Source organism: Rhopalosiphum maidis, chromosome 2 (genome assembly GCF_003676215.2).
Source record: "Rhopalosiphum maidis isolate BTI-1 chromosome 2, ASM367621v3, whole genome shotgun sequence".
Taxonomy (NCBI): domain Eukaryota; kingdom Metazoa; phylum Arthropoda; class Insecta; order Hemiptera; family Aphididae; genus Rhopalosiphum; species Rhopalosiphum maidis.
Genome location: NC_040878.1, coordinates 61,741,315 through 61,754,322, shown reverse-complemented (window position 1 = coordinate 61,754,322; position 13,008 = coordinate 61,741,315). Strand labels below are relative to the sequence as shown.

At 26.3% G+C, this 13,008-nt stretch overlaps 1 protein-coding gene and 1 non-coding gene across 3 annotated transcripts; one reads left to right on the top strand and one right to left on the bottom strand.

Annotated features, from left to right (window-relative positions):
• Positions 1-3,963: 3,963 nt before the first annotated feature.
• LOC113555325 lies at positions 3,964-4,157 on the bottom strand. The gene has a single exon (XR_003405349.1). It is a non-coding gene; the product is annotated as a U2 spliceosomal RNA (small nuclear RNA).
• Positions 4,158-7,613: 3,456 nt separating this feature from the next.
• Positions 7,614-12,580, top strand: LOC113553130. 2 transcript variants are annotated; one of them, XM_026956298.1, is made up of 7 exons: positions 7,614-8,151; positions 8,225-8,341; positions 8,410-8,559; positions 10,664-10,882; positions 10,953-11,178; positions 11,300-11,554; positions 12,250-12,580. In XM_026956298.1, the coding sequence occupies exons 2-7, from the start codon at positions 8,267-8,269 to the stop codon at positions 12,339-12,341; spliced, it is 1,017 nt and encodes a 338-aa protein (XP_026812099.1). In that variant the 5' UTR covers positions 7,614-8,151; positions 8,225-8,266; the 3' UTR covers positions 12,342-12,580. The 2 variants fall into 2 exon arrangements, with proteins under 2 accessions (XP_026812099.1, XP_026812098.1); XM_026956297.1 differs by having other exon boundaries at positions 7,616-8,151; positions 8,222-8,341.
• The last annotated feature ends 428 nt before the right edge of the window (positions 12,581-13,008 follow it).

Genomic DNA, 13,008 nt, shown 5'->3' with positions numbered 1-13,008 from the left:
GTTACATAAGCATTTATTATAATATTATTCATTGATTGCCGATTGGATTCGTTCGAGCTGATAAAATCTTTTCAAAATGGACTTAAGTCATAATTTTGTAAAAACAAATAATTTGTTTTGGTTTAAAAAATTTAGGCACTGAAAAAATTCACGACATTCCAATTTGTCTATGGCACAGGCCATAGATACACTTTAAAGTATTAATTTTTAATTTTAAATTACCCATCTAAATACATAAAATTACGTCGTTAATAATATTTTTAATACAAAGCTATTTTACACAAACAATAATACAATTTGTGAATAAGTATAAAAAAAGGCATTATACATCTATACAACATATACATTTCCAATATTCATAATATTGAATCCTTGTAAATATTATAGTTGAACATGTTATGTATACATGTACTTGACAGTTCATTTTTGTTTATACAAATCGAAGTTAAATACAAAGAATAATAAGAAAACTATAAAATATTTATAAGCTATTTCATTATTTTAATCAAAGTTTGGAATAAAGACATAGAAATAACTATACGACATAAAATACTTACGAGGTATATAAGTAGATATTTCTATCAACTACAATATTAATATATTATGATAAACAATGTTATGCATTACCTACTTTAATAATAACAGTTTTTTTTAAACAGTTGTTAAATTGTTATTATTATTTATTATTATTATTATCAACATATTCGAGTATATTTTATTAAATGATTTATATTTTTAAATTGTATAGTTTTTATTTATTTTTTCATTTTTTTTTTATTACGTATATATTTATATAATTTCAAAATATTTTAATTATTCATTTTTGGTTTATTATAATAAATATTAGATAAATAGTTCTCCTGAGAAAAAATGTGTAGTTATTATTTTATTAATAATTATTATATTATAATATAGTTTATATCGATTGTAAAATGTCAACAATACATGCGCCTAGTCTCCAGCAATTCCGTTTCAAAACACACAGACCTGAATATACTAATGAGCACTGGTGCTCCAACAATGAATCTGTTTATGAAATCCAGGTTATCCATAATACTATAATAGTATACTAGTATACATAGTTCCCAATTGACTAATAGGTATTTTTCCTTTTGATATTAACGATATTCGGTCGTATAATTTGTACACGATTATTTGAAAGAACGTTAAAACATACAACGATTAAGTATAAAAGTACATGACAATATAACCTAAAATAAAAATATTATTCGCGATTTATACTAATTATGTGACGTTTAAAATTTAATGATTTAAATTTTACTCTTTGGATACTAAAAAAAAAATTACTCACACAATTGAAAACAGAATAATTAGGCATTTTGCATAAACAACCTGCTAGTGCTATGACATGTATCATAAAATGAATTAGTAAAAAAACTATGCATATCCAAAATATTTCAGTTTAAGCACAAAAACACTCTTAAACATATTCAATACATCAAGTGTGTCCATACATTTCTTCAACACATTTGATAGTTCATTGTCGAAATATAATCGCCAGAAAATGGAAAATAGTGGTTCCAATACAGCTCAAATAATAACAACAAAATTAATTCTGTGAAGATGTATTTAATATTTAAGACCAGTAAAATAAATAGTAGTTTCTATATATTATTATATATTACAATATGTCTGCAAGAGGCACCATTCAAACTCAGTTTAATATAATAAATATTATTATGCGCATTTTCGTATTTTAGCTATAATCCCGCTCGATTGATTGTCGATTGGTAACGTACTTATTTAGTTATAATTATAATTATCGTGGCGACGCGTATGTTTGGAGTTCATAATTGTTTGTTCCAAAACAATTTTTTTTAATTTCGAAAAATTACTGACGGTTTTTAATTTACTAACCTAATACGAATAATACGCGTATATTATGTTTAATATTATTTAGATATTTTGAACATTTTTTTTAAATTTTTTTTTTGTTTTATCTATCCATTTAAAAATACTTGTAATGTATACCAGGGGTGATCAACTTTAATAGACTTGTGATCGACCTCCGAGATTTTTAGGTTGTCGCGATCGACCAAAAAAAAAAAAAAAGGTCAATAAACAAAAAATATATTATATAATATAATATATGTACATGCGTGTTACACTTCTTTTATTCGATATCAACGTATAATCTCGTTTTTCATAGTTATTTATTGCTTTTTTCTAAATATAATTTTTATATTCCTGGGATATAATAATAATAATATAATTATTCACGAGAACTATTAATTCAACGTAAATATTATAATATTGTTTTTAAATTTTAAATCAACAACCTCTATCGAGAGTAAAAATCATTATTTATATGATTGGTGTAATGGTGTATATTGACGAGTACAATATATTAATATATACTAGGTTAGGGTGACCATTTAAAAATAATAAAAAACGGGACAGTTGGTACACCCCTCCCCCCTCTATAAAATTATTAATACTTTACCCTTTCGAGTTAATTAACCTAAGCTAAAAGTGTTCAAAAGTTTAGGAATATTTATTTTTTTATTATCATTAGTCAACACAATTTTGCATTTCAAAACTTATACAATTTTTTTTAAACAATTAGGAAAATTTTCTTTTAATTATTAAACACTATTGTTAATTTAATTGTTCTTTAGCATGGGCCTTTAATTCTTGTCTTACTGTTATTTATTATTTATAAATTTGGTTATAATACTATTTTAAATTTGTTCTATCGATCGATTTATTTTAAAAATACTATGTAATAATATGTTAAAATGGGACCATCCTATAAAAACGGGATAAAAAGCGTCCTGTTCGAAGGTTGTCGGAACAACGGGACATGATGATCAAAAAGGGGACAATCCCGTTTTAAACGGAACGTCTGGTCACCCTATAACTAGGCCTACCCAGGTTAATTTTTATCAATTACAAATACTAAACACAAATTAATTATTGTATTTATTTTAATTAAATATATATAAAATCTTTTTTAAAGGGTCTCCAGTATCAGTAGTTTTAACTCAGAGATTTAGATCAGGCATTGGTCATTGCGACAATAGACAAATTTAATGGTGATGATTTACATTTAAAGTTTTGATTTTTATAATGTTGGTGACAATTAATATATTTTGATTTTGTGTTAACTGGTATCAATCACGTTAAAAATTAAACATAGTATAAATTTAAGACTGCTAAGTGTTAACTGCATGTTGTATAAATTAAATAATGACTTGCACAGACTTCAGCGATAAAATATAAGAGATTTGGCTGTCATTTTTTATATATGTATGTTATATTGATTTTAGAAAGAAAATGTTATCAAAATATTTACCTAGTTATCCAATAATGGATGTTCACTATTCGTTTAATTTTGAAAACGTTAAAAAAATACGTATTCTTACATTTATTATATTAAATTAAAAATCTCTGTATTAAATGTGTTTATATTTTATAGAAACTCATTTAATTTTGAAATTATTTTCTACTATAAACATTAGATTTTAGAAAATATATATCAAGTTAAATTAATTATTTTTAGGCAAATTTGTATTGTTATTTTCGAACATATTTGCGTATTGTATATTCAGAAGTCAATTCTTAATATTAAGTTATTGACTTTTAATACATATAGGCCTTTTAAATATAAAATTATTGACATATTATGTATAAGTTAATAGTATATCGAATATGATGCAAATTAAAAATAGGGCTTGCCACTGCCCGTTAAAAAAAAAGAAATGTTATCCTCTAGAATCTCCATCAAAAAATTAAATTAGACGTGTTACAAAGAAGGTACGATTGTTATATTATATAATATATACTTATATATAGAGTCCTGTAAAGAAAAGTCCATGAAAATTATGTCGAATATTTAACAGCAATTCTCTGGGAGCCATGTCTTCCCTTGAATATTTTTCACATTTGTACCACTGGTCAAGTATGCATTGGATACTTGAGTTTAAATTTTAATCTATTAGTGATTTGTGGATCGATCCCGGAAGTACTGCAACTCCGAGCCAACCCGCGGTTGAGTAGGAGCAAGCCCCTTGTCTCCACCAAAAGTCAAAATATTAGTTTAACATTTGAACCACTAAATAAGTGATTTATCAGATGTTAAGCTGATAAGAACAGATACTACACTTTTGATCTTAGCCATTAGGCCGAGAAGCGATAACTGATTATTTTCAAACATTAAACTATATAAAACAACTCACGCGTCTGACGTGTGGAGGTGCATACTAAACGTATAGTCGTTAACGCGTGATTAGTGTTTTTTTGGGTACAAATAGCATCATTAACTACGATTTTGTTATAATTAGTACTGCACTAATTAATTTTAATAACGACGTTACGATGTCTTAACGCTTTTCCCAAAGTAAATTATGATCATCGTTGAAAGTACGAAAACGATGAGTTTGTACGCGCCATCTACCAGTCATACCAAGCAACAAACTTGTACGTACTGCACATCTTGTCTATTTTCTGTAATGCAATTATAATACTAAACGTTGAAAGAAATAAAATAGTTTTCGCCAGGAGAATTAGCCCGTAGTTGTCTTTGTCACGAACCAAGTGGTAAATTCTAGTCAGTAGTTTTCACAATGGTAAAAATAATTATTAATTGGCGTGAAGCGTGCGGCTATAATAACCGGTTTGGTTTGAGAACTCGTGGCTAAGGGGATGGATATGTCGTGAGGGTCACGGTGCTCACAGGTCAGTCTTCGTGGTGAGGACTATTGGTACAGTGGATAATTAATAGAGGTATTTGAACGGCTATAAAAATCGTGTCCTGAAAAGTATGTATCTTAAGTCCTCACTATACCGGTGTCATTTTACATTAAAACATTTTATAATTTTACTATACCATGATGTACCCCTCTTAGAGAAGTGCGACGTGTACCAGAATCAGTAGCTATATCTTATTTTAAAATATACATAATAAATAATGCATCTATATGATAATCCATTTAGATTCTTGATACACGCTTATATATTTATTTATTATTTCGAGTACAATAATGCATATCTTCCTTATTTAATATTTATCCGTATTAATGTGAATTTTATTCGTGTATTGCTTCAATTTTTAACTTCAATATCTTGTATTTTGAATTAAATTTTATAATTTTATTTAATTTTGTAAAAATACAAGTAGCTATTAGTTTTTAAAATTTTACCTGGGTGTAATTTACAGGAAATTGTAAGTTTCTATACGAGTGTAGTAGGTAAAAAATTCCATAGATATTTTAATTCTTACGTATGTGATATGTAAGTTTCTACATAGTAAAAAAGGTACGTACCTATGTACACAGGCGGAAGACAGGTATTTAGGTACAAAAAATATACTTAATGCATTATATTTTATTTAATATTACAATTTATAAGTTATCGAACTGATGAAAATGTCTTGAAAAATAAAAATATCATAATACCAACATTTCATATTCATATATTTTAATATAAAATATCAATAGTAGTTATTGAAGTTCTCAAATTATTTCAAGTTAATGCTTACATAAAAATAAAAACTGCAGATAGTTACCCAAAAATAAAAATCTGTCAAAAATATGCCGAAAACGAAAATTTTATAAATAAAAAAATTATAGACTTTTCAACAAATAAAATTAATCAATACAATTACGTTAAACATTTTAAGTTTTCGAAATAAACAACATAAAATATAATTTATTTTTATTTTTATATTTAAAATTTTTTTTACTCGTATTTATAAATTTTAATTTATTATTTATATTTTATTAAAATATATGACAATATCATCAAATTTATAACTCATAAAATATAGTATTTTTACAATTATTGAATAATTTTTTTATTTTTTTTACCTGCTACGTCTCGTACTTTTTGTATAGGAACTTACATTCACCCTAGTTTACAAATCACCTTTTTACATTTGATAAGAATTCAGGAGCAGTTTACATGCGTAATTTTGTGTTTACCTGTACGTTGGGCCGTTCAACCGTTGGGCGCAGTTTACAATCTAACGAAGGACCGGACTGGGCCACTGTAATACTATTCTACAACACAGTGGACCGCGTACTACGGTTATGTAAAAAAAATGTATAAATATTAGTAATTATGCAAGGGCTTATATCTTATACCAATAATACGAATCAATATAAGTTTACTAAGCGTTCGGCAGGCACGATTATCATACAAACACAGTGGAATTGTGAAAATCAGGAAATATTGTGACTCAGCTACTCAGGTTAATTGTAAACGAGTATTTAGCAAATTAAAAATTATCAAAAATCGTCTAGGCGCTTCATTATCTAATGATTGCTTGGATGCTTATTTATTAATGTCCGTAGAAAAAGAAATACTAAATGATTTAAAGTTTGAAGATATTTTGGAGATTATTAAAAACTAATTTCATACTTATTATAAATTATTATTGTACACAAAATTACATTATATAATTATAAAATTTAATTTGCCATACTGCCACTTGGTGTTACTGATTTACACCTATATATTGATATATTTTACATTTTCTTTGTAATCAGCACAGAAAAAGTTCTTAAATCCTAATTCTTATAAAATGTTGGTGAAGACAGAAATACTATTAAGAAAAATTTAATATTTTGTTAGTTTAAATTGGGCCGTTAAATGTGGGAAAATGGCCCGATTGCATACAGAGAATAGTGGGCCGAAACCCTTCCAATCCGTTCCTGGTCTAACCGCTCTGTTTTAAATTAGGTGTCCAGTGAGTCACTATTATCGGAGTCGGGAGTGTTAAATTTGAATTCAATGGATAATAATATATCATTGTGTACGAAAAATGATTCTGAATAGAGACGGTCAGCCAGCCTTTATCATTTAGTATATTTAATGGTATATTTTTTGATATTGCTATTAAAGTAATTTATTTTACTTTTGATTTACAGAACGTTGATACATTTTTTTCGAAAGTATTACATTTGTTATATTGTAAGTATTTATTTATTATAATAATATACAATATACATATTATATCAACTTAATATCTTATACATATAATTCAAAATGAAACAATACTTATCTGTAAAATGTAAATATTGTAAAACACTAAAACAGCACAATTACTAAAATTGATTCATAGTGTAAATTGTGAGTACATTAAAATAAATCAAAAACAGCATGATGAATGGTTTTTGTGTGAATTTAAATTTATATCCGAAAGTTTATTGTGAATTATTTACAAACTCGTATGTATATTGTTATAATAAGAAGTTCAACCTATCATTTTTAGAAAAAGCCTCGATGACCATTGGATTTAGTCTGTACTCTGCATTTGATCACTTTTTGTAAATAAATTACTGTATTTAATTGATTTTTGAGTGGCGTAATTCTTAATTACGGTGGTGGGAAATTCATTTCCATAATATCTGTTTGTATTTTGTTTCTTAATAAACAGGAAAAAACAAACATTAAAATACATTACTGTTGTAACTGAAATAACGTGTGGGTGTAATTTATTATTGTATTATTACCGATGTGTTTTTGAAAATGTGCGCGCGAATCTCCGTTATCATCACAAGTATTATCAGCATCACCACATCCGTTATCAATCCACACGTCACTAATAGTTGGTTTTAGGAGGTGTCGAAATGTGGTGGGCGAAAGCCGCCTTGCGTATCGCTTTCCACTCCACTGTCTCCACTTCCAAAGTGCCCCTCGGCCCCGCCACAGCGTAGAACGTAGTATCAAATTAAATAATATGGCCAGTCACAGATAATGGTGCATTTCACATTTTCACGAAGTTCATCATCATTCATCATTTACCCTGATCCAAAGTCTTGAAAGTTCTCTACGTCCGCAACCGACTGTGGTATGATGTAAACGTTTTCGCGACTGATCCCGCCTAGTGCTATCCGGTTTCGACATACCACAGATACACTACCGTTTATGTGACTGAAAAATAATAATTAAATAGGTACCTATAAAAAAAAAAAACATTTAGTCGGATGCAGGACACGAACGACGATGTACTCACGTTCGTCAACTTCAAACTCAAATATCGACATTTCAAGTATCAACTACCGTCGTATAATGGATCACAACAGTATGACTGACATATATTTGAGGAACACAGTAAACACTTACGATACGTAGTGTCAAATTTTGGGTGTCCGATCAAACAATACTACGATAAGTATCGTTAATGAAGTAAGTTGGCGTCAACATGTTTTTTTTTTTTTATGAACCAATAGCCATTGATGTTTTATTGTTTTCATAGTAGTACAGTACAGATTGAAGTTCAAATTTTGTGACAAAAGTCACAATGCAAAAGGAGGGCAAACCCAGGTTTTTAAAACACCATAGCAATAGTGTTCGAGGAGTAGCGTTTAGTCCTCGAGTATGTTAATATTGGCACTTTAAAATATATTTTTACTTTACTTAAGGTAATTTATTGTATTTTTCTAGGACCGTTACCTATTCTGCTCTGGTGCTTATGATGGTAAGGTCAATCTCTACTCCTCGTTGCGTATGGAATTACTTATGTCATATTCTATTACCACAATGGCTGTTGCAAAAAATGTAAATGCAGTTAGGTTCACATCCGATGGTTCCAGGGTAAATATAATTTAAAAACTAAATGTTAATAATGTGTATTTCAATTTCTTGTTTATAATTAAATTTTACAATAAGTATAGTTTGAATAAAACTGTCTATAAATTGTAACCAAAAATTAATATTAAAACTATTAGGCAATAACTATGAGAGCACATTTTTTTAATTATTAGTCATGTAAAACAAGTAACCAAATAGGCAATTAAAATTGTAGTTAATATTTTTTTCTGTTATTATTTATTGCCTATCTGTAGTATCACATTTATAATGTTTCTGATTTTGCAATACAGAAGTTGCAATACCACAAGAGTATTAAATTACATGTTTTAATAACCAATCATGCAAGAAATTTGCAAAAATAGAAATTTAAATTCCATTCATATTGTTATAATTGTTTTATTTTTTTAATAACATGATGTGTAAGTAATTAAATAGCTATTATTAGTATTAATTAATTTCATTTTTTGTGTTAAGTTAATTTCATGTTAGTAAACATTATATTTGCTTTTATATAATTCATTCATTTAGAGATAATATTACTGTTTTTAAATTGTTAAAGTAATTGACTGAAGTTGACTAATGATAAATTTAGTTTATATTTAGGTTGTGTAATTATTATTAGAATATATTTTTTTGAACTTGCATTTGATAATCTCTTGAATTATTTAAAATAAAAAATACGTTAAAGCCAAGTATAATAGTAAATTAAACATACTCTTAATTTTTAACTTTATTTAAAAACAATTAATTTAATTTTTGATATTCATATCATATTATTATTTATATATTTAGTACCGCAACTATTAACTCTGAAGCCCATGTGCTAAATTCATTTGGATGTCCCAAATGAATATTGTTATTTTTTACTCGATTTTTGTATTACTACAGTAATTAATTAGTACTTTTATAGTATTTTAACTTATATAAAATAATTTTTGATATTATCCTTACATTATACTAATTAAACAAGAAGTTAACCTCATTATTAAATATATATGGTTATTATGAAATTTTATTCCAAAATCAATTTTAATAATGTTATCTCTAAATTAAATACATACATGATATTTTTAGTAGATTTAAAGTTTAAAGCACTTAAAAAAAATTAAAAATTAATTAAATGAAAATGTTATTATTTTTGTGATTCGTAAAATAAATATTTATTAATAAGTATACTCGATGCTAACATTATAGCCTATAGGGTTACCTTAAAATAAAAACAATACTGAATATTATTATAACCATTATTGCAACAACTCACAATGCTCGTTACTCATCGAGTTTCATAAAAACAAAATATCGATGATCGATGATCAATACATGTATAAAACCAATCTATTAATAAACATTATAAAATACTTAATATTATTATTTTTGTATTTGATATTTGCTTACTATTTATCCTCAACTTAATAATTATGCCTGTAAATAATTTAATTTAAAAACAACAATGTAAAATCAAATAATATTTGTAGCATGAAAAAGCAAAAAAAAAAAATATTGAAACAGACAATTTAAATTTTTAGATTTTGGTTCTAGAGGCCTCTTAGAGCTGAAGATCTATAAGAATTGCACATTTTGCATATTTGCTCATCTTTTAACATACTAAAAACATGATTCATAATGGTGTATGGCATTCATTATTTATATTGTTTAAATGTTTGATTCATATAATTATTATTAGTTAAAAATAATTTTTATTGTTTAGATTAAAACGTTTATAATCAAAAACTTCTTGTATAGGTAATCATATTCAATTTCCAAAGCTCTCTCTTATATCATTAACAACATCTTTCACTTTGACTTCAAAATACCCTTAATAACTGATACCCCCGAACAATACTATAAGCATTTCAAAAATTAATATGCATGTTGTAGTTCTTCCAATAGGAGGTCTCTACAATCCGTAATTTCTGTTGTTATTATTATTGTATCATCTATTGTACTAACTTATTGGCTATTGCTCCTAGTTTTCTACATGTAATAGATTGTATGAATAAACAATTAAAAAAAATAATAATACATATATATCATATTTCTATAACTTGAAAAGCTTTTTTTAATCATAAAAATAAGATTCATTTTTAAAAAATTATATTTTTTATAGATTTTAGCTTGTACAACATCTAGAAGGCTTTCAGTTGTTGATGTTGAACGAGGAGAACAACTATTAGCCTATGATAATTGTGCAGCAAGTGGGAGGGATAGAACTGGTCTAGCTACTGATCCTACATCACCTAACATTGCAGTTTCTGTAGCTGTAAATGGCAAAGGTCTTACGTTATTAGATTTACGAATGCCTCTACCTCTAGATTATGTGTATGATGTTAGTAATCAAACAAAATGGAGCTTACAAGTAATTTTAACATTGAAATTATAATTTTCATTTTTTTCAGCTACATTCTAGTACTATTCGTGATATAGTTTTTCTAGAATCTTCGTGGCCCTGGGCAACTAGTAGCGGACTTCTCAGTACACTTGTCACTGCAGGTTCAGATGGTTGCTGTAAAGTGTGTACAATGGACGGCCGAATATTACACACATTTTATTCAGGACGTCATCTGAACACTGTTTGTCCGACACCAGAACCGTATCAAGGGTTTTTGTCAAATGGATTTTATAGTATGCTAATTATTATTTAATTAAGAATTTTATTTTTCTTAACATAATATGTATCATAATAAAGCTTTATTTTTATGATACCTATTTTAAATTAATTAATTTACTTATTGTATTTGTTTAGGTGTTATTATGAGTGGGGGTGATAAAATTACATCATATGTCCCTAATTTGGGTATTCAAGAGAGCTTTTGTGAAAATCGTGATAAACCAATATGGAAAGTCAGATACACATCAAATGGTAGTTTTCTATATTCTGTATGCGAAGGTGGCGTTGTTAGAAAATATCGAAGGTATCCAGATAGACATGAATATCTTGGAGAAGTGTATACCCATAAAGGAGATATACAAGACTTAGATATATCTCCATATGATGAATGTATCCTTTTAATATTTTAAATGTTTAACAAAATGAATTATTTTGCTAGATAATTTAAGTAATATTTTAACAAAAAGTTGATAAATAAGTGCTTAAGACAAGCAATGACAATTTTTTTTTCATGTTAGTTACATTCATAATGTAACAAATAAGGTTCAGTTTAATCCATAATTTTTTTTACATCACATAATATCAAGATTTATTAGAATTTTTGTTACTTAATATATGCAAGGCCGTAATAGGAAATTAATTTAGAGTAGCTGTTTTAAGCTAAAAAATTGTGTTCCAATTTAATTATAATATTGTATAGGTTTGTATTTGTACTTTTGATAGTAATAACTAATAATTATATTTTATTAAATTCTATTTTATTAGTATTTAATTTATATACTATATTACATTAATTAAATAATGTATAGTCTTACATTTTTGAGAAATACTATCCAGACTTTAGCAAGTTTCTTTTTCTTTACAGTCTTAGCCTGATATATTTCTTTAACAAGTCTTTGTTGTCAAACAATGTGTTTGAAATCTCTGTTTAAAATAACTTTATATTTTTATTTAATAATTAACATATTAAAATAATTAGTTAAAGAATTATTATATATTTTTTGACATTTCCATGAATTTTAATTTATTTTTTGAAGATTAATTAATATTCTATGATATTTTTTCTTAACTTAAATAATAATCAGACCTTATTACAGCATCTAAGGACCGAACAGTGGGAGTTCTACGTCTAGGAGCTCCTAGTCATGGTTGGACAGACTATGGTGAACTAACGTGATAATTTAAGCAATATTTGGACGAAATACAAAATTAGTTTAATTACGATATTTGTAAATTTGTATACTTATGAATATGTTGTAAGGGATTTTTTAAAAATATTTTTAATGCCAACCAATGCACCAAATTAATGTGTGATATTACTGATATTTAATGTAAAATGAAAATTATACCATTTTGGACAAATTTTATTAAAGAAAAAAAGAAAAAAGTATATTTATAGTTTTTTAACAAATGTAATTCTATTTTTTTTATTTTTTTAATGAACTATTAAGTATAATTTAAACCTAGATTGTTAATTACTCATGACAACTTAAACTCTTTAAATAAATATTTACTATTATTCAATAAATTTTAATACAATAAAATAGAATAATAATATTTGATCTGAGAATGCTTAAAAAATGTCTAATATAATGTACTAGTACGTATAAATTTATTTAACTTCTTAATTTTTACTAGTTATTTAACTATAATCCTCAGTGATATGAATAGGAGGAACATATGTTTTTATGTTTATGTGTTTAAAGGTGATAGTTACCTGACCTTCAATTCAATTATTTAAAAAAAAAATGACTGTATCATAAAATTAATTAACAAACAGGCTCATAACAAACATTTATTCACATTTCTCATATTACCATTAATAATATGATCGAGTGCTATTA

Excerpts from the sequence above, each read along its gene's own strand:
- LOC113553130 (XM_026956298.1), top strand. The coding sequence starts at position 8,267 with ATGCAAAAGGAGGGCAAACCCAGGTTTTTAAAACACCATAGCAATAGT. Across the intron at positions 10,883-10,952 it reads CTCTAGATTATGTGTATGAT|CTACATTCTAGTACTATTCG; the intron begins GTTAGTAATCAA and ends CATTTTTTTCAG. Across the intron at positions 11,179-11,299 it reads TTTGTCAAATGGATTTTATA|GTGTTATTATGAGTGGGGGT; the intron begins GTATGCTAATTA and ends GTATTTGTTTAG.